This window comes from Vanellus vanellus (assembly GCF_965231255.1).
Source record: "Vanellus vanellus genome assembly, chromosome: 4".
Taxonomy (NCBI): Eukaryota; Metazoa; Chordata; class Aves; order Charadriiformes; family Charadriidae; genus Vanellus; species Vanellus vanellus.
The window spans coordinates 74,080,973-74,108,925 of NC_138909.1; the positions used below are offsets into that span (position 1 = coordinate 74,080,973).

Consider the following 27,953-nt stretch of genomic DNA (forward strand, 5'->3'; position numbering starts at 1 on the left):
TCCCACCCACTGAGAAGTTACTCACCTCCCGGCTTTGTGCAGGCTCCGAGTAAATTGACAACGTTGAGATGATGGCCAATATGAATGAGGATCTTCAGCTCTGACATAAGAGCTCTGTGCTCACTATGGGTTGCACCCTCTGCAGAGGTAAAACAACACAGATCAGGGTCGTCGCAGACAGAAAGGTTTTCCCCTCCTTTCTGTTTTCTTCTGTTATTTTTCCAGCCCATCTAGTGAGAAGTCTTGTTGGCTGGTAGCCTGGGACAGCTATGCTGCAGGATACTGGTGAAAGCTACGCACATGCATAATGGGTTGGTTTTGCGCTGCTCTTAAACATTTTCCAAGGTTTGCCAAGGGCAGTATGTCAGAACAGGGATACAAACAATCCAGATTAGCAAACATCTTTTTTCCTACAGACCTTTTGAGTAGTTTTTTACTCTGCCGTTTGACCCTCCCAGCCAAGAAGAGTTAGAAACATCGTCCCATAGCCATTGCTGGGGTCCAAGCTAAGGGTCCAATGGGTCCACGGACTGGTGGAGATAGGGCCAGGGCCAAACATGCCTGACCCTGCAGCCTCCCCAGAAGCCTGGAGATGTGCCTGGTGTCCTCATCCCACAGGGACAGAAGGGGAAGAGGAAAGAGCTGAAGCAGTGGGGAGGAGGAAGGCAGCTCTCTGTAGGCTGCCGGAGCATTCGGAAGCTGGAGGGACAAGGCTTTTCCATTTTTATTGTCATCACTGCACGCTCATCCCATTGCAACGAGTCTGCAACGTGTCTTGCCTGCGCTTGCCTCTGCTCCCACTGGACTGCCAGAGACCCCCCGGCTTTCCCACCCTTCCTCCAGTACAGCACAGGGTGGGATACAGCCCCCGGCTGCTGGTAGCCCCATTTTGCTGCCCCAGCCCCATCCTTTTGAGGAACAACGTGTCTGGGAACCGCAGCTTCCAACTTTTCTGCGGCGAATGCGAGGCACTATAATACAATTCAAAGTGAGGAGAAAGCTGCTCAAAACTACGACTCACTTTGGAGCGTGCCTAAGCCATTGTCCGAGACTTGCAGAAAGCTCCCTACCGGGCTGCAGAAGGCAAAACCGGACATGTGTAAATTGCTCGCGGGAGCACGTTTATACTCCGAACCTGAGTAGATCCATAAAGCAATGGCTGAGAAACCACAGCCACATCGCTCCAGTTATCGATGAGGGAAAGGCATGCACTTTCCCTGATCATTGCTTCATGACACCAACTGTTAAGCTAAGCTTGTACACACCACTGGTACAAACATTTTGATTTTTTTCTATCTACTGGTTACAGTATTGGCAATTATCCCTCTATTGTGTAGTCAAGGTGAAGTTTTTGTCATCGTTTTTACCTTTAAGCATTTTGACTGCCACTGTTTTGCAGGTAGCAGTTTTGTCAATCCCAAACGCGTCTGCTTCTATGACCTGGCCAAAAGCTCCACGCCCAAGAGGTTTACCTGAAAGTGAGAAGATGAACATACTCCGATTTATTTGCCTGGCACAGTGGGCAAAAGATGCAGAATAAACAGCAACTCTAAACAGAGTATATGTATCAGAAATTAACAGAGGGCTGATAACGGGGAGAGGATGCATTATATCCTACGGGACCACCGAGCCCAGCCAGGGGTTCCTGCATCAGGGCAGCCCCCATTGCAAGCCAGGACCTGAACCCCCCTCCCCCCCGCCCCCAGCACAGGGCTGGCTGTGGTCCCCCGAAATGGCTGGTGCGATGAAGACACACCTAGCTTTAGCCGGTCTCTGGGAAACTCCCACTTGCTGGCATCATACGGGAGCCGTTCGCAGTGCTCATCTATAGGGACTTCATCAGGATCCATGATGATTGACAAGTAGCCAGTCTTCATGTCCCCTCCGTTGGCCTGGAAAATGGCATTAGTTGCAGTTGCACAGATTTTTTTTTCGCTGGCGATGTGCAGGCAAAGTGCCATTTTCTCACTTTGCAGTGTTTCACTAGTTCCCAGAAATGCCAGGCTCCCATTTCCCTACACCATGTCATCATGAGTGTGGTCATCGTTAATTACTTGCACTTTTTTTTTGTTTGTTTGTTAATAAACAAAACCAGCCGAAACATTTTTTTCTCTTGCAAGAGCCTGTTCAATTAAAAACAAATTTCTGTGCCCCCGGTTCCAGTCAAGAATGTTACAGCATGGAGAGAAAAAATGTGTCTGTTGATTTAAGAACAATGGAAAGAAACAACACAAAGGGCCTCAAGTCAGCTCTCATTTGTCATGCAAGACCAGTGCTGATTGATAGGACAGTACGAGAATTTTTTCATTACCCGCTTAACGGTCCGGAGGATGATTACAAGAAGCAACCAGAAGAACATGGCAATCACTGCAGTGCCAACGAGGATAATGAGCTCCAGATTTGTTTTCTCTTCAGCGCCTGGGAAGAAATAAATGAATATCTGAGCGATAGCTGGAAGCGCATTGGTTTTGTTCATTCATTAAAGTAGAGAATGGAGGTCCTTGTTCTGAAGGTTCGTTTTAAAAGTGCAACATGGAGCAAAGAAACGAAAGCAAAACAAAATAACAAGCTTGGGGGTTTATGTTGGAATATTACGCTTAGTTTTGTGCTGGTTTACACACCACCCAATTTCTTACCATCAGCTTTGTTCCAAGGGCATTATCTGGACCTTTGGAAAACAATAAAAGTAAAATCTCACATTTTAAAAAGAAATAACTGTTTTGGAATACTCAAAATGAATGACTGTTTCTCCAGAAACTGAAAAAAAACCCCCATCAAATAGTAAACAAAGAGCTGAGAGAACAATCTCTCTCTTGTCTCTTTACACGCTTCATCTGGGGCATGAAAAAATGTGGTTCTACAACAACACATGAAAACATGGACTTATTTACAACATCCCTTTTCCAGTAAAATAGTCTCCAGCAGATACCATTTGAACATCTATTAACGCGCAAGAGTAGCTCTCTTTTCCAGCTCCCGTTCACCACCATCGTGCTCCTGTATTTCCCCCCTGCACCATACAGGTTTTCCTACACAGCAGCAGACTCCATTGCATGACCCCAATGAGCTACACTATAGATATTTTTTGGAGTGAAACAGTATGTCCTACGCAGATTTCCAACTTTTACAGACGTGCCCCAGCCGTATTGACCACATCAGCTGAAATCCACATTGATGTCAGCTGTAGATAATTTCCACCCCACGTAAACATATTGTCCAACATCCTATAAGAATAACAGGATACTGCTTTAATTACCTTAATGGAACAGATCGGACAATCACCCTGACTTATAAGACAGAGGTTTGTGAAGGATTCAGTGACTAAATTTTGCAAATGCACTAAAATCAAGGGCAAGGAGCATTTAGTTTCTGCAATGAGGCTTCTCATTGCAGCTCTTGGTGGCAAGTCCAGCATGGTTCCAGCTACTCGGACTGCAAACTAACCTCTTGTTGGGATTTATTGTTTATCATTGCGAATTGCATTTCGGTGTGCCACGACAGGACTGGAACACGTGAGAGGTGGGGCTCACAAACGCTACTTTCAGAGCTCGGTGGACCGAGGCTGGAGTCCCCTAACCCAAACCAACCACCTGTTCCTATGACCGAACTGGGATGGCAATCACAACAGACCGCACAAAGTCCTCACTCAGTTGTTCCTAGGTGTTGTGACAGCAATTACGCAGCTTAAAAAGTTACAGTGGTTACAAAACATAGTATGACAATTACATTACGACAGAGATGCCCCAGGATATCTGCAGGTTTAGGTCGGCTCTGTTGCATAGGTCTGCACGTAATATAGACTGGCAGAGTTTTCTTTGCCACCGTAAGTAAGATAGATTCAGCTTTTGTTGAAAAGCACTAAAAAAGATTGTGTAGAAGAAAGCGTCAACCTCAACAGCTGGCATGACGATGGCTATGACAGCACCCAACTTAAGCTTGATAGGAACGGTCAGGACTTTTCACAAATCTCACAGTGTATTTTCAGATCTCCGATCAGGATAGCCAGTAGATTTTCCTTTTCGTGATTATAAAGGTTTCATGCACAATCAGGAAAGAAGCTAACACTAACCTTCCACTGAAAAAAAAGCCACTGCTTGTCTGCATCCGAGGACGTTGCAGGCAAGGCAGGTGTATAGCCCTCCATCTTCTTTCCTCACACGACGTATGGTTAGTGTTTTGTTTCCATCTTTCAAAACAATACCTGGAAAAAAATCATGATTCTTAGTTCTGTTATTTTTATGCCCCTTTGTGTTAAAAATTCATGATGAGACTCGTCATGGTGAAAATCAGCAGTAAGTCCCATGAAAGAAAGCCCTTAAGTGATAGAAAATTCCTAGCGAAGGAGCAGTCCTCACCTGAATCTTCAACAAGGGTTTCGTTGTTTTTGAACCACATGATGTTTGGAGGAGGAATGCCATTCGCTGTGCACGACACTTCTATGGTTTCACCGATGTTTGTTGTTTGATTTTCCAGATTTCCTACCAGCGTGGGTGCCATGGGCTCTGTTGGTTTGAAAATACGGCAAAATTACTGATCATTAGAGAAAACATCCATTTTTGCAGTGATAGCACTTGATGACACTCTACACGCTTGGCCCAGTAACAGTCTCAAATCCTTTTATAACACCAACAGCCACAGCGTTCATGTTAAGATCATAGTTAAACTTCCACATGACATGAAAAAAGGAAAACAGACAAGAAAATTTTAACAGTATCGATGTAACCTGCTTTAGATGGTTTAATTTGTAACTGCTCAGGCTGCTGAGGGAAGAGGGAATAGGTGAGAAATTGCTTCCCTCACATTTCTATTTCCAGGGTCATTTTGAGAAGCCCGATACCGCTGCTCCATCAATCGTCCATTCAGGACAGCCCATGAACACGCGTAGGAATTTTTCTGAATCCGCCTAACCAGCCCAGACACACCGAGGTCCCAAAGCAAACTCACCCCTATTCGTGTGAAAAGCTGATTATCAGCTTGCATTGCCTGCGCCTGAATACCACCATCACTTCAGGACGGTTTTAAGTTAGAGACTCTACTTCAACCTCAAGAGTCAGTGCGCAAAGCAGTAGCATTCACGCTGGGAATACACACATGCATATACAGCTAGAGGGGAAAACGGGTTTTGAAAAGTAAAATTGAGAAGTTATTGAGTGCCATTTTTTGTGCACAAGCCAAACTCATCTCCTTGCACAGCATAGTGGGTCGGTCGCTCAGCCTTTCCTCACTGGTACTGATGAAACACCAAGTCCCTGCTGCCCGGACAAGCCCCAGACTCGCGTGTTACAACAAGTGGTCTAAATCTGTTTAACAAACTGAGCGCACCATTAAGCCAACACATACAAAACCTGAAGATACCAAACCCTGACACTACCGCAGTTATTTTCACAGGCGACCACCCATGTTGGTTCACAGTGAGAGACCCGTACCTTGGACGGTAAGGTGCTTCACCAGGCAGTGCTGTGTTTTAGCCTTCTTGTCCTGAGCAATGCAAACATAGTCTCCTCCATCCTGGAGGGAGATGTTACGGAGGATGAGCTCCAAGGTGACGTTTTCACCGTTGGTATTCGAAACCGTTGCATTCAGCTTCTGGAGAGCATTAAGGTTCTTGCAAACGGGCATGGGCAGCCCTCCAAAGGGAGCCTGCGAAGCGTGAGCGCTGAGTTTGTACCACGATAGCTTCTCGAAGGTGAATTTGTCTGCCGTGCACTGCAAGGACATGTTATCCTTCTCCGTGAGTTGATTTCGAGGCTGGAGATTAATTTCAAGACCTCCTACAAGTTAAAAAAAATGAAAGAAGTTCCTATTAGGTTGCACATTTTGTTGCCAACACTAACTTGAAAGAGCCTTTTTACAAATATAGCCTTATCCTGATCTTAGCCAGCCGTAAATAAGGAAACAAAATATTAAAAAAAAAAAAATCAATCAATCAATCAATCAATCATCTAAAGAGTACAACCTCATTAAAAGCAATACATTTGAAATGGATCAAAGGACAGAATGTGCAATGAATACAGCTCCTCTTCCTGTAGAAACTTACAGCAACCTAAGATGATTCTTAGCACTATCTCATAGTTCATTTTTAGATTTGGATTAAAATGATATTTCAGCATGTGAATATGGGGACCGACTTTCAAGAAGACAGCAGCTCTTTGCCGCTGGTTTGGAAAATGCTAGTCTTAGCTTTCACAGTGCAGCTTTACGCATTTTGTGACACTACCATCATTTCTCTGTAGCTCTTTTAAGTGACTGCAGAAGCCCAACAGCAGTCACCCTCGGCACAACAGTGCCCATTTTGCATCATTTGCGCGGGACTGCCGCTCCACGGACGCCAGCCGAACCAATCGCTTGGCTGAAGTTAAGGGCTGACTCTAAAGGCTGCATTAGGAAAACCTTAGGGAAACCGCAATTCCTAAAGAATGAAAGGATTTTATAAAGGACGGGAATCAGACAACACCGTTGAAGCACCTATCGTTAGCAAAACAGACAAAATAACATTAATTTAACACGGCTGTCCTCAGCAGGGTATACTTACTGGTCACATGAAAGGAGATAACCCTCTCACTTGACCCAGCTCTGTTCGTAGCCATACATCTATATAAAGCAGATACATTCGCTGCTTGAATCACCAGCGTGCTCACGGTCTACAAAAGAACAATCAAACAACTTCATTCATACCCCATCAGTGCTGAAGTACATCCGTGAGCCCGACCACCCCAACAGCTCTGCAGGTATCCACACAACCCAAAATCCCTCCAAAGCGCCAATCCATGGCACGGCAGGAGCACGGTCCCTTCCTGATATTTACATTTTTGTCCTTAAGTGTGTAACAAGCAGGCAAAAGAAAACAAGAAAAAGCAGCCTGCCGGCAGGCAGGCTTTGGTACGTGTGTTAATAAATGCTGCACCCACAACTCCTTCTGCTCTTCAGCTTCTCCCTATTGCAAGTTAATTGGCAACATTAACTCAACTAACTTCAGACCGCTAAAAGGTAAGCACTGAAATCTAAGTTAGTTATGTTCATCAATAGAGACTCACTTCGGGTCAGTATCTAAAGGACTTGAAAACGTGTACCTCTGCCTATTGGCTTCAGTAGGAGCTTGCACGACCAGCCGAGAGTAGATGCCCAAGTTTAACAATAGGTGAAAAGAGTCTCATCTCTAACGATCTATTTCCAGATATGTGGACTGCTAAACAGGGCTAAATCATCCCCAGGCAACAGAAAAGAAAATCTGCTCACCTTTGTTTTCCCAGCAATAGTAACGACTCGGTGCTTAATCTCAACCTGATTCCCACCCTTTCTCTCTGAGATCACTTTCCATTTTCTGCACGCATACGGATTGGCTCCTGAGCGGACTTTCCTGAGATAGAAGTAAAGACATACGCATTAGACAAGACAAATATTTGTCCTTTGAGAGAGTGGGTTTGTGTTCTCTTTATAATATGCAGACATTTATCTATGAATCAGACGCATCACTGGCCGCAGCCTGCATCTGGGACCAAAGAGTATGTTTCTGGAAATACTTCTATTAAATTGCACCCTATACCCTTCTGAGACCTTTGTGCTCTGTAAAATAAGGAACCCCCAAGCCTAAAGGTGAATTTCCTAATTAATATGCCTGTGTCAGCTCAATCAGGATGCTTGGAGGGAAGCAGCTATTCTGGGAACAAACCTCCATTCATAAATGGATGATTCAAGTTAATTTAGTTCAAAGGAAGACAGAGAGACATAGAAATCACTGAACTCCCTACAAGAATTTCTTGAGGACAGTAGCCATTGTGTAGGAAGCAACCAGGCACCAAAGGAAGAAACTAGTGGAAATCATTTTAAAAACAACAACAGGAAAGAAGAATGCTTTTTTTTTTTTTTCCCTGGCTTTTTTTTTCTTTTAAAAGGAAATCTGGGCTTATGGCAGGCCCAGATAAGGGAAGCTGCGTGAATCTCAGTCAGGCACTCTCTCTATCATTCCCCAACATCAATCAGTGCACTTCCTCCCAGATACACTTTCACACAGATAAAGAGCACTGTCACATTCAGCACTTGAGCGTAAGGGAAAAAAAAAAAAAACAACCAAAAAAATCCACCACAAGGGTCTGTAATTAGCATAAACAGCAAATTTCCTCTGTTTGGGGATGGAGTTTTGGGCCTGCAGCCCACGGGGAGATCTGAGGGGAGGGCACGCAGATGGTTGCACCTGAAACTCCGCACAAGCCAAGACGCCCTTCAAGAAAGCGTGATGGCAACACGCAGGCGCTGCTGGCTCCTCGCTGCGGGTAGCCCTGGCCTCTGCCGACAACGATGACCTGCCTGCAACAATCTGCCTATTAAGTACAACGATCTTTTCTTCATTGGCCGTTGGGTTCGCCCTCGCTAATGAGCCTGGACAAGGGATGCACCCAGAAGAACCCCAACCCAAATGTCCCTCAAGTGCTACGTAAGGCGCAGAAGATGGCAAGGGCTGAGCACTCACTGGGGGCTGAAAGTGCACTCCTCCTCCAGCTGCCAGTGCCAGAGGATGGTGGCGGGCGGCGGGATGGCGTAGATGGTGCAGGTGAGCGCCTGCGTCGAGCCGTACTTGTAGGAGTCAACGGGGGCCAGCAGCGCGTTCTCGCCGATCTGGGGGGGGACTGGAGGAGAGAGCAGCAGGTTACACCTCCCACTAAGGGCTCCCCAACGGCACATGTCAGACCCAGACTGATTCCCGCCATGCCCCACCTCCATGCGCAACGCAGCGTTATCTCCAAGGTCGTGTTGGGAAGAGGTGAAGCTGCCCAACACCTTGAGGATCAGGGCAACGCAAGATGCAATGTTTAGGACCTCCTGTGAAATCTCCCTTCGTTACCTCCGGGTTTAAAAAGCGGCCCCTGGACTCCCATCCCCGTGCCCAACCATTACATGCGTATTATTGCCCAGCCCTGATCCCAGTGCGTGTAGCCTCGCTGCCCTTCCCAAGACCTGCTGTCTTCAAAGCACGGGGGCTAGGCTGTTTCCTGGTGAACAGAGAGGAGGAGGAAGAGGAGGAGGAGGAGGAGGAGGGTTGCGGAGGGCAGGGCAGAAGAGGAGGGACAGCCTGCCTGGGGCAGGAAGGATGGGCGAGGTGGGACAGGGCCAGGATGGAGCAGGGTGGGTGGGGGAGGACTCCGGCAGCGTGGCCAGCAAGGAGGGCAGGAAGAGAACAGGATGCAGAGGCAAAGAAATAATATACAGAAAACAAAAACCAAAAAAACAACCCCCACACAAAGTATCATCACAACACCACCAGGAGCCTGCAGCCGCCCAAGCGGCACGTCCTGGAGCCAGGAGAGAAGGGCCACCTCTGCCCTCCCTGGGCTGAGGTTCAAGTGCTCTCCTCCCAGTCACCGCCTCCAGTCTCCACAGCTCCGGGATGAATTTAATCGTAAGAACGGTAATACACGACACCCACACGTGAAAGGAGGGTACCCCTTTGGGACGCCACTTACCATTCACAAGCAGGGTAAATGTATGTCTCTTCTGCATCTTGTTGGTAGGGTTTGTAAGGACAACAGTGTAATTCCCAGCGTCCTTTTCAGTTGCGTCAGTGATCACTAATGTATAGCCAAGTTTAACTGTATGATTTGCATTGAGGGCTTTTCCATTTTTATACCTGAAGAAAATACAGAGCGCTTTGAATACTTTAGAGATTTACCTTGACTAAGAATAGCTCAGTTTTTCAAACAGGTTGTGTCCCAATTCTTACCATTTTGCCTCTGGTGGAGGATATCCTTTAAACTTGACGGGAATTTTGACTGTATCACCTAGCCTTGTCTCGACCACACTCTCCATTCTCTCCAGGTGAATAAAAGGACTTTCTGCAAAAAAAATTAAATTAAATTGTCTTTCCACGTGGACAAAAGCATAAGCGGTCTCCGTTTCGGGTAGCACTTAACAGCAGATGACGAACAGAGGACAGTGACAGGATGCCGCTGGTAAAGCACAGTTGGCTCCAAGCTGGCCTCTGGAGAGAGCTGGTGGGCTCCGGACCCACCATGAAAACCCAGTCCTTTCCCTCACACAGAGGAGAGGACCAGTTCCCCCAGAGGAGAGCTTTGGAAAGCAGAGACAAGACTCAGCTCTCAGGATGGTGTGCCAACTGCCAGCCCCATATATGTATATAAATAAATACACATCATAAAACTGTCTTGATCTACTCATTCCAGGAAGTAACAGTATTTAATACAATGCGATAAAGTTAAGATACTTTCAGCCTCTTCTCAAGTACGCATTTGAACTGTTGCAGTCACAGAATACTTTTTATAAATTATAAACTTGCATTCAGACTAAGAGAGCCACTAGCCTTTTGGCTAAGATTTAGGATGGTGTGGACTTAATATCTGGTACACTCACTATAGCACATGATCTGGTTTTGGCTCCTGAAGAGAAACAGAAAGAACTCAGGAGAAAATTGATTCTATCTTAAATCACTGTGCCACGTAGTAAGTTTGAATGTTAAAAAAAAAAGAAAAAAAGAAAGGGAACCATTAATATTCTGGCCCCTGAACATTCTGACCTCAGGAAAACTAGTCTCCTTGAAAATATAAACCTTTTTGTCTGACTCAGTGATTAAAAATCATTCCATTCTCATGCTGGCAATCTTTTTCTAGAAGTAAGCTAGCGGAGTTGTTGGGGCTGTGCCCAAGAGGGGCTTGAGAAAAGGCTGTAGGATGTGGCCTCCTACTTATCTATGCACTTAGCCAAAGTTGTTTCCTTTGCATCATTTCCGTACGACCAAAACTCCATTTGATTCATCTATTCATAATGTAAAAGTTGAAAGTTTTATTTTCCTAGCTTCATTCACGCCCAGCCAGACCCTCGTCCCGCAGAGCCACCAGAATCTAGCCTAAGTTCACATGGAGTGAGAACAGGCAACCCTTATACAAAGTCATTTACACAAATTCAGCTTTACAGGACTTCAGGGAGATCAACACCGAAGAGGACCAGAGGTTTACCTCAGCTTATTTTACTCCCCGTTTTCCTATTCTACAGCTTTCAGTAACATCCAGCATCCTTTAAAATCTTATCATTAGCTAAGCTTGTGGTATACAAATAATCCCATAGTCGGTGCAAGAGGAATACTGTAGCTGCAGTTCGGTTCATTTCTGTCATTTGACTCGTCACCGAGATGCCTTCTGCATCCCAGCAATCGATCCCAAATCTAAAGCAACCAACAAAACCGAAGTGGAAGATGCCATACCATGGATAATGAAGTAACTGCTGTTTTTCATGTTCATACGACCACTGGATGCTGCGCAGGTATAGCGACCTTTGTCGCTTAAAGACACACTGTCAATGGTAAGAGTGCTTACAAACTTCTTTACTTCTCCTGCAGTGGTTTTTAAATCCCTGATGGTGGCACGTTTTTCCTGTAATAGATAAAAGACAGAGGGGTTGGGGAATTTTATTGTTATTCCTCTTGTCGCCCTTCGCACACTTGTATACACTTGTCATTTCTTTGTCTATTATCATCTGCTTTGCCAATATTATAAAGGGGGGTGTGAAATTATACCTAAATCAAATTTCATTGTGATGTTGGCACCTTTAAGTTATTACGGAATTACCTTGATGGAAGGGTAGTCCCATTTAAAATCAATTCCTACATTCAGCTCCGTCCTTACAGTGCAATTGAGAACAAGTTTTTCTCCCACTGCCAGCTCTACTTGATAGTGCGGGTTCATCGTCAGGTCATAAATGCGGTATCCTAGAGGAAGAAAAAGGCACACACGAAACGTGGGGGTAAGAAGAGGTCTCGTTACAGCACTCAGCACCAAATTTCCCAGGCGAATTCCCCGAAACTCCCACCGAGGCCCCTCCATGCTGCAAGCACAGCATGATGATGGGCGCACAAAAGGAGCCTGGAGAGAAGGGATACGCCTGCCCTGAGCATCTCCCAGCCGAGAGCCGCGTCAGACACGGCGCAGCACCGTGTACGCACTTGATCGGAGCCCCCCCAGCGGTGGGAGCAGGCTGGAGACAGCGACCCACACAGTTCCTCTGCCTGACACACCTTCTTCTCACCCTTTCAGGCGAGACCTGAAACTAAAGGAGATGCATCCCCTTCCCCAGCAGTAAGCGGGAACTTTATTAAGAATAACGGTCTGGCATTGGCAAAATTATCCAAAGTTTGCTTTGTGCAATAAAATATTTTAAAGTATTCCAAACCAGAATATTCTGAAGGCAGAAATTCTGCAGAAATTCTGAATTTGCTCCAAACCAGAGTGAGGACGCGTGAATTTGGTGGAGAAGCGAGAGGCTGCTGCGCAGAGGAAAGGCTGGAGGGCTGCTACGCCTTCCTGCCCAGCACGGCGAGACCACCTTGGTGCCATCCGGCCATTTGAAGTGGTCACTGCGACCTCAGCCAAAAGAGAAATAGCTGCACTTTCAGCTCAGGCTTAAGCCTCCGCAGTTTCCTCACGTTATTTCGGGGTTTTGACGAACAACTGACAAAACAGAGCAGGAGAGCACAAACCCCTGTGAGAGTCAGGACACAGGTCTGAAGGAGACGAGACAACCTCGCTCCTAGTGCGACCTTCAGACGCCCCATTCCCTTGGTACCCCCCCAGAGCAACTCCTTCCCGTCTGCTGGTGACGGATGCCTGCCTCTACTTCCCTTCAGCTACGACGCGGATCCTGGATAAGTGAATCAAGTACAGAATAGAGTGATTTTAGGAAAAAGGCTTGCATTGTTAGGGAAAAAAAAAAAAAAAAAAATCCCTGGCATCTATGTAAAACACTAAAAATAGAAGCACTTATCCCAATGATCAACCCGAAAGAACACAATACATTGCATTTAAAAGCGAAGTAATGTATATCACAACATCCATTTTGCATTAGCTGCACTGTCAGTATTGAATAACCTAGAGTCCAACCAAATGTAATTGGTTCAGTATGTCATAGCGAGCAAAATAACATCGGCTATAGAGAAAACAAAACCTTTGGCTTACCTACAACTGCGACTATGTATATCACAGACTGGTAGCTTTCATCATCTATTTTAGCTTCACAGAAGACCATGCCCGCGTAGTTGATTAAATGACTGGGTATAGTGAAGCCTTTTTTATTATTCCACGAAATTGATTTACCGTCAGGAACAAATATCTTTTCTGGATATTTCTGTTTGAAATATTGATAAAAACACACAGTCAGACTTCAAAAATCAAACCACCCTGAATTTTCAAGTCCAACATTTTCCATAACCGCGGGGGCCCCCGTTTTGACATCCCAGCTCAGGCAATCTCCCTTTCACGGGCAATCACTCCACGCTTTGAGAGCGCAGGATCACGGACCAGTACAGTTACAGCACTCACCTTGCAATCACAGGCTGTAAATTTCCCAAGGATGGAAAGGAATGTTTAAGAAATGTATTTATGCTTCGAGCAATGTATTTATGTCACCGTGATATCGACTAACTATTAAAATAATAACAGGCTTTTTCCTTACCGCGTGTAGAGATACATTGAGATTTGATACGGTTCCAAGGCACGGCACTACCACAGTTTTATTCTTAGTGATGTATACAATGCCAAGCTGATCGCTAACTGAAGTCACAAATGGCGATCTGTAATCTAGAAGAACATTCAGTTGGTAAATGGATCTTATTTGTCGCGTGATTATGGAAAAAAACTTCAAATTTTGTTCTTTCCCTGTCTTTCTTCTGAAATCAGTTTTATTCTTTTCTGTGCGGTAAAACACTTAAACGATGACGCTAAATAGAGGGTACGCATTTTGACAGACACACCCATCCCCCCCCCCCCCCCCCCTCAGCTTTACAGTATCGTTATTCTCAAAAAACAGCTATCAGCAGCAGTGCGCCCTTTGGAGAACAGCTTCCTTGCCACTGCAGTCTTTGTGCCGACAAAAATCCGATTTACCCTAGTGTGACTTTCCTTGCGTAAGTATTACAGGAAATATCAGTTAAAAGTAGTGACACGCCACATTGGCTCCCCCAATGGCAGCATCCTTTCCAAAGTCAGGCACACACACACACAAAAAATAATAAAAGAGAGTTCATGATCTTACAAAACAAGGTCGGCCATGTACCTAATAACATCTCATTTTTCAAAATGGTAACTATAAGTTAATAAAAAGGAAACAGGGCACGTAAGAAAATGAGTATGAAGCCATCAGTGCAAAAAGGCAGATGCCCCAATGAATGCGCTTACTTAAGCTGAGCGTATAACTGGGGGCTTTGCGGCGTCTGCGACACTCAGCTGAGCTGCCACCAACACAACTGACAGCCCGAGTCTGAAAACTTTGCTCTTACAGCCTCAATAGATTTTACCACAACAGTCAGCAAACAAATGGAAGTTTACGGTTTGGTTTTTTTTTTTTTTTTTTAGAATGGTATCAGATGGTACAAATTGTAAAAGGGATCGGATATGTTGCTTTTAATAAATACCCAATCTCTGTAATCCTCCCTCGTATGAAACTCCTGCTGAGGTCAGTAAAATCTCTGCATTCATGAGGACAGGCTCAGAGCGCAGCAGAGACAGGTGTGCTAATTCTGGGTGGAGAAGAGTAGTAGACCAAATACTGCATAGGGCAGGTCAGTTCAAAATTACAGGTACAAAGGCTTTCCTATTGATGGCAACTAACACTGGCATGTAATTCTTCAACGTGAAAACAAGAAAAATAAGTTTCATGGGAGCAAAAATTCTAGGACTGATAAATTTTAATGTCAAAACCGTTTTGAGATACTTGATATCCCGTTTTTCTCTTGAGGCTAAGGGAAGAGCCACCTAAGAGGTGCGTAAGCACTTACCTTGGACATAGACATAGATGGTTGTAGCTGCCTGGTTGTCCCTGTAAAGGCACCTGTAGTCCCCTGTGTCATTGCCGATGACTTTGAGGAGAGTAAGCGTCTTGCAGTAGGGGCCATCGCTGCAGTCTGTCACGGAGATACGCTTCTCAGCACTGCTCTGGTTGCTTGGCCAGGACCACTCCAGGGGTCTCTGACCGCTGGGAAAGCAAACAGTAGAGGAGCGTGAGCATGTGATGAGTGCCAGTACTCATGCCAAGGCGGCGAACCCCAGCCCCGCTAGTCCCTACGGCTATGGAGAGGAACGGCCTTCATCCCGTCACATCGAGCCACGTAGGGTAAATTCACGTAAATCAACCTCACCCGTAAGGAAGCTACTCGAGATTCACGTTCTGCTGAACCTAAGTGACACAGAACATCAAGAGCGTGGTTCCCCAGCAGGCTCCAGGAGGACTCGGATGACCCTTCCCGCCCCCCCCCCCCGGCCGCTCTGCGCTCCCCAGCCCTCCCTTGCTACAACCCTCTAACGTCATTTCTAAAGTCTGTCTAGAAAAAGCAAGGTGGGGGGGCACAAAGGGAGTGGGGAGAGACAGGAGCGATGACGGGAGAGAGACAGAATCACCCGCGATTCTGTAAAAAAACTCACTACAGAAATTACCCCCATCAAAATCACATCGGACAGATTTGCCCTTACCTGCAAGTAATATTTAGAGTGTCATTTGCAGTTATTGTGAGGACATCTTTTTGGATGCTAAGGGTTGGCTGATCCAGAGAAATAAATAAGCCTGCGAAAACATGTAAAAAACCCCTCAAACCAATGCAATAAACAAAGCAAACGCTACTCCATCAGAAAAGTATTATACATGGGAATATGCAGCACGTTTTAAGCAGACACTTTCACATCACCTACTTAGGAGTGAAGGGCAAATAATGACTTTTCACACATCCCAGAAAGTTCAAAAACTCTGTCATAACAGGAAGCAAAGGCAGATGGTCAGGAGCTAGCTGCAGAGCACTACAATTCAGGCAGCCAGGGTGGAGTTCCTGTTTTCTTGCGTTGCCAACTTCAAGGTCTAACAAGAGGATGTGGGACATTGAAACGGAGTGAACCTTCATCTGATGATCTCACTCCCTGGGGAAAGGGATTACCAACTTTTCTTATAATAAAATGCATATGCTGATGTTCTTTGAGACCGACGATCAACGAATTATGTAAAGAAACTATTTTATAGCTTGTCATAGATTTGAGATCCCATGAATTTATTTTACCCCACGATTTTCTAAAGTTATCTCTTTCTTCCTAAACAGTTGGGCAAAAATCTATTACTACCAGACCTTATTCGTGCAAGGGCTTGCATGGCACCCACCCTGAGCCACCCGCGCTCGCAAGGGCCGCGATCTGGGTGCCAGCAATCACTTGGAGTCGCTATCCCAGCTTGCACACTGTTTGCAAGTACCACAGGGAGAGATTTTCGGTCTGCCCTGGCTGCTCCCATCACCATCAGGAATCCCACATCACCGGGGCAAGCCAGCAGCCGCGACCGGGACAGCTCGGCCAGCTACGATGGGCAACAAGAAAGCGCAGCCAGGCCGGGACCTTCCCTATTTCCCTAGTATTTCCCCATGCTTTAATCACTGGCATCCCCAGCAGGTTCTTCGCTGATGACGGGTTTCCCGCATTTGGCTCCAGGGACATTTTGCTCTCGGAAATGATGGCTGATGCTGGAGCCAAGCAAGCAGGACACTACGCCGTGGCAGGCAGCCCTCTCTGATGGGCCAGCACCGTCCAGCCAGGCAGGAGAAAGGACAGCAAGAGGATGGAAGAGGTGAGGAGAGGGTGGGAGAGGAGAGGAGAGGGTGGGAGAGGATGGGAGAGGAGAGGAGAGGAGAGGAGAGGAGAGGAGAGGAGAGGAGAGGAGAGGAGAGGAGAGGAGAGGAGAGGAGAGGAGAGGAGAGGAGAGGAGAGGAGAGGAGAGGAGAGGAGAGGAGAGGAGAGGAGAGGAGAGGGACTCGGAAGCATCCCGCCCCGGGGCTCGCACTGTCTCACCAGCCCCGACAGCCCCAAGGCAAACCCGCACCCGCGCCGTTCCCGGTACCCACTCATCCCCTCGACCCCTCTCCTCGGGGGCCCGTGAGGTTGCCGGACCCCGGCGGCTCCCCAACGGGCCGGACCCGGGACTCCCGGAGGGCTCCCGGAGAACTTACCGGGAGCCAGGCACAGCAGGACCGCCAGCAGCCGCGCCGCACCGAGCTCCATCCCGCGGCCGCCGGGCGCTGCGGGGCGCGAAGTGAACCCTGTGCCCGACGGCGCCGTCGGGACGGCGGCCGAGCCGAGCCGAGCCGAGCCGAACCGAACCGAGCCGAGCCGAGCCGAGCCGAGCCGAGCCGAGCCGAGCCGAGCCGAGCCGAGCCGCCCCGAGCCGCGTCGCACGGCGGGGATGCGGGACCCCGGCGAGCAGCACCGCCCCTCTTGTCCCCGGGGGCGGGGCTTGCGGTCTCGTCCCCGCCCATCCCCGCTGAGGCCACGCCCACCCCGCCGAGGCCACGCCCCAGCCCGCGGCGGAGCCCTGCGGGGGTGCTGCGGTTTGGAGGGATTCCCCGGGGTTCTGCTCCCTGGTACCCTAATGTGCCTTTTAATGACAATTAGTAACCAGGGACTGTTGAAAGAGAAGTTCGTGAGGGTGTCATTTGGGAAAAATAAACATATGGCTATTAATGCTCTGTCCACACGTGTGACCATAAAGCCCCCGGGGGAAATAAATAGGTCTGCGCAGATAGAGACATCGATAAATAGGTAGATAAACAGGTAAATAGAAACACACAGCTATGCACATAACTATGCATACGTATACCTAAACGTACTTCTACATGCTACGTTTTCCTCTTGCCCTGCAAACCTGCATGTGAGCTTATCCACAAACGACTAACGTTAATGAAGCAGTGATTTTATTTTGCACGCTATGCAATTCCAGCTGTTTTACTGTACTGGGGGATGAGTGTAATTTCCTTTGAAATCACACCCTTGTTGCTCACAGAAAGATACAGGGAGTGGGAGAAGCTGAATTTCTGTACTGATTTTTCCCAGAGATCCAATAAAATCCGTGAAAAGTCAAAGAAGGCTCATGTGGTTCAAGAGGCAGCAAGTTGGCACCGTGCAAATAAAATGTGTTGTTGCTACTCTTATGAGCTCTTAAACCAGAAAATTGGTAGCCCTCATCAATATCCCCACCTCCATCATACTGTGGGTCAGGGCATTGGTATTTCTAAGTGGTTTTGGGAACTCTGGCAGTGATTACTAAACAACTGACCCTTGCTGAGACTAGGCTGCTCATAGGGTTTATGTGGCAGTGACAAACACCTAGTGAGAACCAAGGGTACCTACTGCTAAAGAGCCAGTTTTGATAACTTTATAGGGCGTGATGCTGGTTTTGTTGGGTTTGACTACAAAGTGAAAAATTTTGATCTGTTTGCCTCCACAGCTGTTCAGCTTGTCAACAAAGCAAATGAAATTATAAGGGTAAGTTGAAAAATATTCACTTGACATTATTACAGGGTCCATGGAACACGGTAAAATCACTGGTAGCTCACTTTAGTGCTTTCTGCATTCCTACATGAAGTTCCAAAAATGCAATCTGTAGAAAATATGCCACTATATTGATTTTAACAAGTGACTTCTCTGAAATTTAGCCAGATGATGTGCAGCTAGAGCTTACTGCGATACCACTTAGGCTCTGCTTTCACGCACAGTCATTGCTATTAACTGAGCGGTTTGGAGGGCGGTGGTTGGTTTCGTAGTTGAAAATTATTTTGGTGCCTGAGCTTTATGGGAACAAACACCCGCTGTTTGCCTGAAGCATATCTAAGCAAAGATAGGTGAATGCTAGCCCTCCCCAAGCCCTTTGGCATTTGCCGTGTCCCCTGCCTCCTTCTCCCCTGCAGTGTCCCAAGGAAGGGAAGGGAAGGAAAGGAGGGGGGCTGACCCCTCGGACACACAAACCTCCTGGCTGGTCTGTGCACACACTGAACTGAGCAGCCTTCAGGAAGGACTTTGCACGTTGTGAATGTTGGGCATCTGCAGGGAAGCGCATGTTTCAAACGCACAAAGTGTTTTTATCTCCCTGAGTGATCCCATTGAGATCTCGGTTTCATACTGTGCTTCCTAAATGGGACACGGTCCTTCAGTCCTTTGCCCGGCTGTCAGTATAATCTTGTTAACTAGAATAATGCTGCAGGAACTGCTGCTTCACTGTATGAATTGCCATCCCTATAGCACCAGGGACATTTGTGATACCGATGAGCAAACTAGAAGATAACTTCTTTACACTCCAGATACCTGAAGCATTTAAGCAGAAGAATAACTTTACTCTGGAGGGTCATTCTAGAGACGCAAGGCTTTTCATGTGAATCAAATTACTTACCTCCGTGGAGTTTGTGGGGCTAATCCTCTAGTAAGATGAAGTAAAAACTACAGCCAAGAATCACTGGAAATGGTGGGTGTCTAGGGAAAGAGCTAGAAAAGCTGTGAGGTGACTACTGACACAGTATCGCATGTGCTTTGCTACACTGATTTTCTATTTTGAGCTTTGATGGGGCTTTCTCAAGTGGGTTGTCCCTGGAAGATGCCATGGGGAACCTCTGAGAGAAGAATCGACCTGAGCACATAAGAAAGACAGTCACCTAAAGTTCAAGTGACAGATTCATCTAATTACATTGCTGCCATGATAGCTGTGGGACAACGGATGTCTGGTTACAAAACCGAAATCCTAGTGATTCAAGTGATGGCAGCTTTCTTATCCAGCCTTTTAGGCTATAACCGCCTTTGTGTCATCTTTCAGACTTGTGGAGTACCTGGCACAGCCCAGCTTGCACCATGGGCTATCAGTGCTGAACCATGGCGAGCTAGTGAGAGAAGCCAAATATATTCACGATATTGAGTGAGTAGAAGGTGGGATTTCCTCCCAGCTCAGAGACAGTTTCAATCTAGGAAACTTCCCAGGATCCTGAAAATAACATGAAAGGTCTTCTAAGGCTATCCCACGCTCCGCACGGCACCCTCACTTGCTTTAAATAACAGGCAAGCCCATCAAGACATTTCAAATCTGGCTCAGTTCAGAAAAGTCTGCCCTTGCCTTGTCTAGACAATACCAGTAAAGAAATGGGGCACTGGAAGGAGCTCCATGAATGTTCAGCCCTCCTGCTATACTGAGCAGACCCCAGCCCAGTGTGGGACCGGACCTGGAGATTTGCAGGAGAGCTGGGAGCCGACGGATGGGCTGCGATCAGACCATGTCCATCACTCCGTGTTTCATCAGATCAATTCTCTGCTTGCACAGCATCTCCCAGAGCCCCTGGGAGAGCAGCTCCTATCCCGAAATCAGTGTGTTTCCAGCCCCTGGGGTTATTTTCCTCCTTCCCTGTGGCCTCTTTCTGCCATAGCCCTTGTGCCGGGGATACTCTGTGGCCATGGAGGGTCCCTGGGACTGTTCTGCGGGAGGGGATGGGGCACGAAGTCTCGCCTTGGCCAAACAGGGCTAACAAGCTTTTGTTTATGCATCTGCTCCTCTGGTCGCCAAAAGCTCATTAAAAGCAGGACACAAAGAAGCAGCAGAGGAAGCGGACAACCCCCCCCCCACCACCACCTCCTCCCCGACTTGTCACGACTCCCCTGGCCTCGCTGCCTCCCTCAGTGCCTCCGCTAGCCTTTTTTTTGTTTGTTTGTTTGTTTCTCTTAATTATTCAAATAACAACCTGGGGGGAGATAAGGGCTGGCACTAAGAACACCGGTCACGTGCTGCCTTGTTCATGTAGATCAGTAAGTTTGCAAGTGGTCAACATCCCCTGCAGAACACATCTGGGATGCAGCAGCCAGCGGCCGAACCGGCTAGCGGTCACCCCTGCGTGCCACATCTGGGGCTGCACGCGCCTCAGCAGCTAATGCACGGGTGGAAGACACCTTCAGCTCTGTCTACATTGCAGATTGCACCATCGCAACAACCCTTGCGGCCAGGCACTATGGCTTTACTGTGGCTTTCATTAGTCATGCTTCACTTGTCCGCTGATTAACATTGCTGAGGCAGCCCTGGAAGCACGTTCAAGACCCCACTACAAGAAGAAATTGAGAAGACGCCCATTTAATATTGAATGCCATCACTTTTCATGTAAACCATATGCAAAAGCAGAAGTACATTTAGCATGACACACATGTGTAGATCCCAGAAAATGGGTTGGTTTGCAAGTGGCATTGCAAAGGACAAAATCTATCCTTCCAGCTGTGCCAGGTGAGAACGGGCATGGAAGTAGGAAAGAAAAAGCATAAACCCACTCATTTGCAGACAGAGTTGCCTAAAGGTAGAGATTTGAATGACCCTATTTTCAGAGTATGTCAAAAACGTTGAGACCTTTGCTGGAATCTGCGAACCTGTCACTTGTATTTGGCTATGTCCAGCTATAAACAGGAGGTGCGAGTCCGGCATGTGTGGACATCCCCAAAGAGGCTTTATTCTAACTGGGCTGGATGCTGATGGTAACAAAACTGGAGGAGCAGGTTCGTTACTGTCAAGGCCCTGACTAGTCTAACTTGCCTTGGGTACATCTCCCCACTCCTTGGCACCTAGTTATGGTTGGAGGCACGTGGAATTTTAGGGACACACCTTTGAAAAATGCAATTTCTTTCACTGCTTATTTGCTTACCCCCATCACGTCCTAAAACTCTGTATAACTGCTCACACCAGGACAACGGAGTCCCACACACCCTTCATTCAAGGACCTGTTAATTTTTTTTTTTTTCCCACCAAACCCTTTCTGGGGGCAAAGGGTTTGCGGGGAAGGGAAAAATGCCTTTACTTGTTTATGTGGCTGAAGTCTCTGGAAGTTTCTCTCCCGCTTGCAGCAGGAAGAAGCTCTGAAGCATCCCTTTCTGAGCAGGAAGCAGAGGGTAATTCAGCGTCTGGGCCCCTGGACGTGTGGTCAGTCAGGCTAATGGATGGGCAACTGGTGACAGGGACAAGCTACAGATTCTTACACAGAAGTAAGGGGCATGCAATATTTTTTTTTCTTTTTTTTTTTCCCTCCTGTTTTTCTTGTTTTCTTTTTTTCTCTTTTTTTCTTTTTTTTTTTTCCTTTTTTTTGGGAGGGGGCTCAAAGTTGATAGGTCTGTGAAAAAAGTCTCAAAGCCTAGGTTGACAAAATTGCTGGAGAAAGACAAAATCTTTTTTTTTTTTTTTTCCCCTTTTTTTTCACTGGCTCTGCACCCTCTCACTGCATCCCCTCTCATGAAGAGATTTGCATCTCACAAGAGTACCCTCAGCTCCGTGCTGCAGGAATGGAAGGCAGCGTCCTCAGTCGCTTTGTCCACACGGCTGCGTTTTTATGCCAATTCCCTTAATAGTCACTGGAGGAGAAGGAGAACAAGGGAGTGAGCATCGCACTGTTCACAAAGAGGGTCCTGGAGGAGAGACCTGGACACCGGCCCTCAAGCCTGCAAATGTTGAAGGATTTTGTTCGATGTGGAACGGTGCCATCAAGAAATCTGAAATGCCCATCCGCTGGAGCGTGGTGCCTTCTACTGACCTGAAGCCAGGCCTCCCACAGGTGAATTTGCTTGGGAAACTATCCGCCAAAAATATACGTTACTGGTTTATTGTGAAACAAATAAAAATCATGAACATATCTGACAAGGAGCCAGCCTATCCAATGTATTCTTGCAAAAAGTCATTGCCTTAGGAGTGGAAGCACTGCACCCCAGCTCCCAGGGGGTTTGTACCCCCCATATCTCGTAAGGAACAATCTCCAGCTGAAGGTTTTGGGGTTGTTTGTAGCACCTTTCTGCCGTGGAGGTGCCTCGGTGTCTGTGAAGGATTTTATCAGGTTGCAGCTTTTCAGTGGTGAGAGCTCTAATGAGATGTCTCTCCTCTGTCCTACCACTTTTTTAAATGAAGTATATATGGACTTAATATCTTAGAGATATTTGACCACTTGTCATGTTTGCTTGAAACTGGCAGAAGGGTTAAAAAATTATGAGTCACTAGATAGAAAAAATAAACAGACAGACATAAACAGTGATTAGGTAAGTCCTATTTCCCTAGGAAACCAGCCTAAAATTTACAGGTCCCACCAACTGGAAAAAAACTGCCAGCACTTCATAGGACAGGAGTAGAAGTTGAAAGTGGAGGAAACTCAAAGGAGAACAAAGCATCATTGGAAATTGTGAAAACTCAGCCTACTTGGAAAAGCTGAAAGATTTGAGACTGTTCAATCTAGAAGAAGAGATCAGACAGACGGGTGTGATAACAGCCTTCCAGTGGGGAAAGGCTGGAGGTCCCGGATCAATTATCCTCATAGCCACCAAGGGTAAGAGAGGAAATAATCAGTCTAATTTTCTGGACAGGAGATTTATCTCAGATAATGTGGAACATTTTCTGATTTTCAGGGCAGTTAAGCACTGAATAAGGTTGTCTGGGGAGTCTGGGCCTGGCATCAATTGAGGTGTTTAAGATCGGGTCTGACAGATCTCTGTCAGCGATGAAATTTAGTTCTGGTTTACAATAGAAGTAGGTATTAGATAGTCTTCTCAAGTTTATTTAAGTCCCACATATTCATGATTAATAGGAATACAATTTGTGGCTTCCTGTTCTTTAATAAAACAACCCCAAAATGAAACATTTCTTTATTGGGTCAAGCATAACATCCAGCCCACAACAACATTTCGGTATTTCTTTTCAGCAGGAAAAACCTAGTATGGTCAGTCTGAGCTGATACCTCTTCTACTACTTGCTTTTTAGGAGGTACCTTGGAGTGAGTCTTTTTGTTGTCATGTTTTTGTGTTCAGCAACTAAACTGAAAAAAAAAAAAACCACCAACCTCCAAACCACTATTCACACAGCCCTAGTTCCAGCTAGGAACTCCTGGGAGAGACCTCAAGGCACAAGTTGATGGGGACTGCTGGAATGTGTCAATGGTTGCCAAAGTACAGGAGGGACTGTATAGTGACTGTGTGAAATGATGGCACACGACCTTCCCAAATCAGTGCCAATGGCAGTTTACAGTGCATGTGTCCACAGTGTGTGACCTCCTTTTCAGCTGATGCTTGCCAGTCCATTCAAACAGCATTTGGGGAAATGTCCAAACTGGCTCCTTCCAGGTAATAAGTTTTCTTCACAAATATTTTCGCAGCCAGGAGAACTGGATGGTAACTGAATAGTCTTGTGGGACATCAGGTAGGTTCCCCGCAATGTAGGGACGTAAGATCGTAAGGAACCACAAGACGCAGAAAAGGGCACAGCAAGGGCTTCTGCAGACACAGGAGGGATCTCCATCACTCTACCATTCTTCTAGAGCCTTTTTGGGGTACTAGCACACCTGGCCCTCACAGCCACTCTGAAGAACTATTTTTATCTCAGCAGTGAGGAAGCCTTGTTTAGAGTATGCTACAGTTAAGATTTATTTGCACCCATCTTAAATGTGATTAATCACTTTAAAGTTGTCATACACATGTTGATTTTGAACACCCATATCCCAAAAGCCTTTTGCTTACAAAGTATAGAAGTTCATCACAACCAATTGCCTATTTGCCTGTTAATCTTTCTCCTCATTTTACTTTTATGAGATAGTAGCCATCATTTGTCCCAAGAAAAGAACTGTTCCACTAGTGGCAAGTTCAGCCTCTGTTCAGACTCCCCTTCCAGGATACAAATTAATCCGGTTTGCAAAGAAACAAGGAGAAAGTTTCAGCTTATTTGCTGATCAAATTCCTCTATTTACAGGGGTGCAAATCACCTGGGGAAGCAGATTACCTCAGTTCTCCAACTAGAGTCTTCACCCCAAACCCAGAAATCCTAATGCAAAACTCTGTTTTCTACGTATTTTGCCTTTGTGACCAAGCTGACTGATTGATTAGACTTTTTTTTAACACCTGACTTTTTTCTCACACCTCTCATCCAACCAGAAACATCATAGCATACGTCATGCCTCCTTCTCACTGTTTTCTGCTGTGGCTGTAGCTAAACGGAACCTCTGAACATTCAGTAGCTGATGTGCAGCAGCGTGGCTCCCGGAAGAAGAGCATCAGCAGGGAAGAAAAGGAAGTGACCAGGCACTCAATGAGCTCGTCTCACCAAAGGTTGTCACCAACCACGGGTTAAAAAATACATTCCACTTTGTCTTCTGGAGGGGGACGCCTGAACAAGCCTCGCACAAAATTCATAGAATCATCATTAAGGCCAAAAGGAAATGTTAGGACGTGTAGTCTCTGACCTTTGAAACCCGCAGGCAACACAGGGGGGGCCACTGGGACACCATTTTTCATTATTTAAGTGCAAATGTTTTAAGAGAAGAGGAATATTTACTAGCAGCTTGAGCCCGACGTAAGTTAGAGCCAGACCGTGAGTAGTTTGTGAAGGACTCAGAGCCTGCGTGTTATCCAGGGGGATTTTAGGATCACGTATAAGAGCAACCTTAGCACTGTGCTGAGATTATTCTAAAGAGACAAACAATAACGGTACACTCATAAATATACGGGGGCTATTAGATATACATATACAGGTATGTGTATATATATATATATATACCTGTACTTTGTGGGGGTTAGGACTATTTCTGGAATTCTACTAGTATAGCATTTATTAACTACACAGCAAACATAGCTGGTAAGCATTTTGACATTATTTCGTTTCACTGAATTGCTGACCCAACGCTTGCAAGAAATGCATTACCATTCCCATCTTTTCGGTTGTGGGAGTAAACGAGGTGACCCTCCCCTACAACACTCCCAGCAAGCAATGAGGACACTCCTTTCCTCCTGCCCAGACTCAGGGGGAGCTCGTTAAGGCTAACAAGGCCAAGGAAGCTCTAAGGAAAAGCCCAGAGCCTTGGGAGGGGCTGGAGGGTTTCCTAGAGACCCCTCTTGCAGACGAGGGAGCAGCCTGGGAGGGTGCCCAGCTCTGTTCCTTTCCATCCTTGGGATCACATTTTCCAGGCGAGCCCTGGATACAAAACACCACAGACCAGGAAAGCTGATACACAGGAGGCCGTGCGATGGAGCGCTGCCAGGCTGTCCTCTGGGGGTGTTGCTTTCTCCACAGAGGTTATCCTTCAGTGGTAGTTCCAGCTGAGACTCGTGCCGGGCAATGGAGAAGAGGTGAGACAGGGAATTGTGAGTCCAAGAACTACATGTAGATGCAGAGGGTGCAATCTACGCAGGTGCAAAAGGAGACAGGGGTGCCAAATTTCCAGGCTTAAATTGGTAGAAAGGACTTCCTCCTGAAGTCACAGCTATGGCCACTCAGAAACGAGCGGTGCAAGCAACTGTTTAGGGTGAAAACCTTGTAGGAACCTCAGGGACCTCAGATTATCTAGTTTGGGACTTCTGTCCACAAAATGCCACAGGACAAAGGTCAGCAGGAATTCTCCATAAGCCTGAAATTAGACCCTTTATTGCAGGAAATACTGTGCCAGCACCAAAGCGTTGGCACCACGCGCCTTCTTATTCTTTGACATCTGCTGACTGTCGTGTGCCAAGAAAAAGGTAACTGAGCACTTCAAGGAAGGAAGACATTGAGCTCAGGGTCACTGATACCTGCCAACAAGACTTATTTTAGTTTAGATGACTTGCAAATACAGGAATATTTGTTTTATACAGGGTGAGAATCTAAGCATAGAATTGCCATTTTAAAATTTTTAAAAATCACAATAATCCTTTTTTTTTTTTTTTTTAATCCAGAAAATGTGGCAACTGGAATCAGTGAAGAATGAATCTCTCTTAACATCCACAGATGTATGAACTTTCACTATGTTGAATAATTCTGTCTCCTCATTCTTTTCCCTCTGACTCATCCATAATGCCATTTACTTTATTCACACAGTTTAACCGTGGGTTTGCTACCCTCTTGTCATCATTTCAGTCACTAGATTTTTATTTTTTTTCATATGAACCTGTGAAAATATTTTGATTGAACTGGTGCAAAAATATTTCAGGCAAGCCCAAGGTACGGATGTCAAAATACGCTAGGAGAATAACACACCTACTGATATACGATAACATTATCCAGTTATTAAAGGAAGCGTGTGGGAAAATATAGGTGTATGGTTTCTAGCTAGTAGGGGGAAAAAAATGACAGGTCCCGATTAAAAGCTGTTAAAGGACTTTGCATGCTGCTTCCCTTCCTTAATCCATTTGACCTACTGTGCACGGCCCCAGCCAGCCAGGAGAGCAGAGATAAGTAAGGAGGTTTACCACGCTCGCCTGGTGCAGTCAGCGAAAGTCGCTTTCTGTAGCCTCCAGCCTTCCTCTTGGATACGCGTGTCATCAGGAAAACTGAGTCCGGGCTCACCACTTTCTCTTCCGCCCCTTTAGCTCCACATGTTTCCTGACCCTTGGCTCCTCGGCTGAGAGGGATTGCCACCTGCGCGCCGGCTCTGCTCGCACAACCACATCCTGTACCTTCCCCCTGTCCGGGGTTCGTTATTTTCATCGGCCCATATGATAGCTGTGCGATGGAAAGGTATTTGGGTTGAAACCACCCTTGCGATCGGAAAACAAAGCAATGTTTCCTCTGTGATGTGCTTCTGTCCCCTCCTTTCAAGGGACACACCAGGAAAAAAAAGTCATTTGCACAAAATAAGTCATTTGCACTTTATTCTATATTCCAAAAAACTCATTTTCTTTTCCTGTGGGTTTTTTTTTTTTTCCACTGGTAAATTTTCCAGGATACGCATCTTTCTTATGAGATACTTCTTCTGAGAAAGCAGAAGGGAATACCTGCAGCTGGAGGGGGATCAGGAGCCATCGTCATGGAGGTAGTCTGACAAAGTAATAAACTAGCCTAAAAAGGCAGAGCCAGGAGGAGAAATGTATCTGTCCAAGGAGTAGCACAACACCCTCTGGCTGTACAGTGACTTTGGCAAGCCGTGAGAGCCTAGAACATATTAATGAGGGCTTCACCACAAAATGTTCCTTTATCTAGAAATAGTTAAAAATTGCAACTTCTCCAACCCCATCACCAAGGCACTAGGACTAGAACTGCATCTGTGTCGATGCTGAGAGTATCTTCTGTATACCTGTAGCTACACAGGGACAAGATTACTTTTGTAAATGGAGAACCTGAACTCAGAAGGAATCCAAATTGAGCATCGCGAAAGTTTTCAAATCAAAGATCATTCTGTATCTCTTTTGGGCCAGGTGGGAACG

The 27,953-nt window shown here is 46.4% G+C and overlaps 1 protein-coding gene and 2 long non-coding RNA genes across 3 annotated transcripts in view; 2 read left to right on the forward strand and 1 right to left on the reverse strand.

The window, feature by feature from the left end:
* The window catches only part of KDR (kinase insert domain receptor), a gene marked incomplete at its 5' end in the record, with an annotated part of 32,278 nt that extends 15,251 nt beyond the window's left edge, over positions 1 to 17,027 (reverse strand). Inside the window, 19 exons of the mRNA XM_082482279.1 lie at positions 26 to 139; positions 1,368 to 1,472; positions 1,757 to 1,892; positions 2,312 to 2,418; positions 4,070 to 4,201; positions 4,356 to 4,502; positions 5,427 to 5,771; positions 6,533 to 6,641; positions 7,237 to 7,357; positions 8,468 to 8,624; positions 9,459 to 9,622; positions 9,716 to 9,827; positions 11,210 to 11,378; positions 11,574 to 11,713; positions 12,957 to 13,125; positions 13,453 to 13,577; positions 14,774 to 14,970; positions 15,465 to 15,555; positions 16,976 to 17,027. Of these exons, the coding sequence (XP_082338405.1) occupies positions 26 to 139; positions 1,368 to 1,472; positions 1,757 to 1,892; positions 2,312 to 2,418; positions 4,070 to 4,201; positions 4,356 to 4,502; positions 5,427 to 5,771; positions 6,533 to 6,641; positions 7,237 to 7,357; positions 8,468 to 8,624; positions 9,459 to 9,622; positions 9,716 to 9,827; positions 11,210 to 11,378; positions 11,574 to 11,713; positions 12,957 to 13,125; positions 13,453 to 13,577; positions 14,774 to 14,970; positions 15,465 to 15,555; positions 16,976 to 17,027 (2,692 nt within the window). The remainder of the gene's footprint in view (positions 1 to 25; positions 140 to 1,367; positions 1,473 to 1,756; positions 1,893 to 2,311; positions 2,419 to 4,069; positions 4,202 to 4,355; positions 4,503 to 5,426; positions 5,772 to 6,532; positions 6,642 to 7,236; positions 7,358 to 8,467; positions 8,625 to 9,458; positions 9,623 to 9,715; positions 9,828 to 11,209; positions 11,379 to 11,573; positions 11,714 to 12,956; positions 13,126 to 13,452; positions 13,578 to 14,773; positions 14,971 to 15,464; positions 15,556 to 16,975) is intronic.
* LOC309671107 lies at positions 16,474 to 21,691 on the forward strand. Its single transcript, XR_014269107.1, has 3 exons — positions 16,474 to 16,596; positions 18,250 to 18,287; positions 21,660 to 21,691. It is a non-coding gene; the product is annotated as an uncharacterized lncRNA (long non-coding RNA).
* A 3,127-nt stretch (positions 21,692 to 24,818) lies between these two features.
* Positions 24,819 to 27,197, forward strand: LOC309671716. Its single transcript, XR_014269176.1, has 3 exons — positions 24,819 to 24,887; positions 26,487 to 26,540; positions 27,120 to 27,197. It is a non-coding gene; the product is annotated as an uncharacterized lncRNA (long non-coding RNA).
* Positions 27,198 to 27,953: the final 756 nt, after the last annotated feature.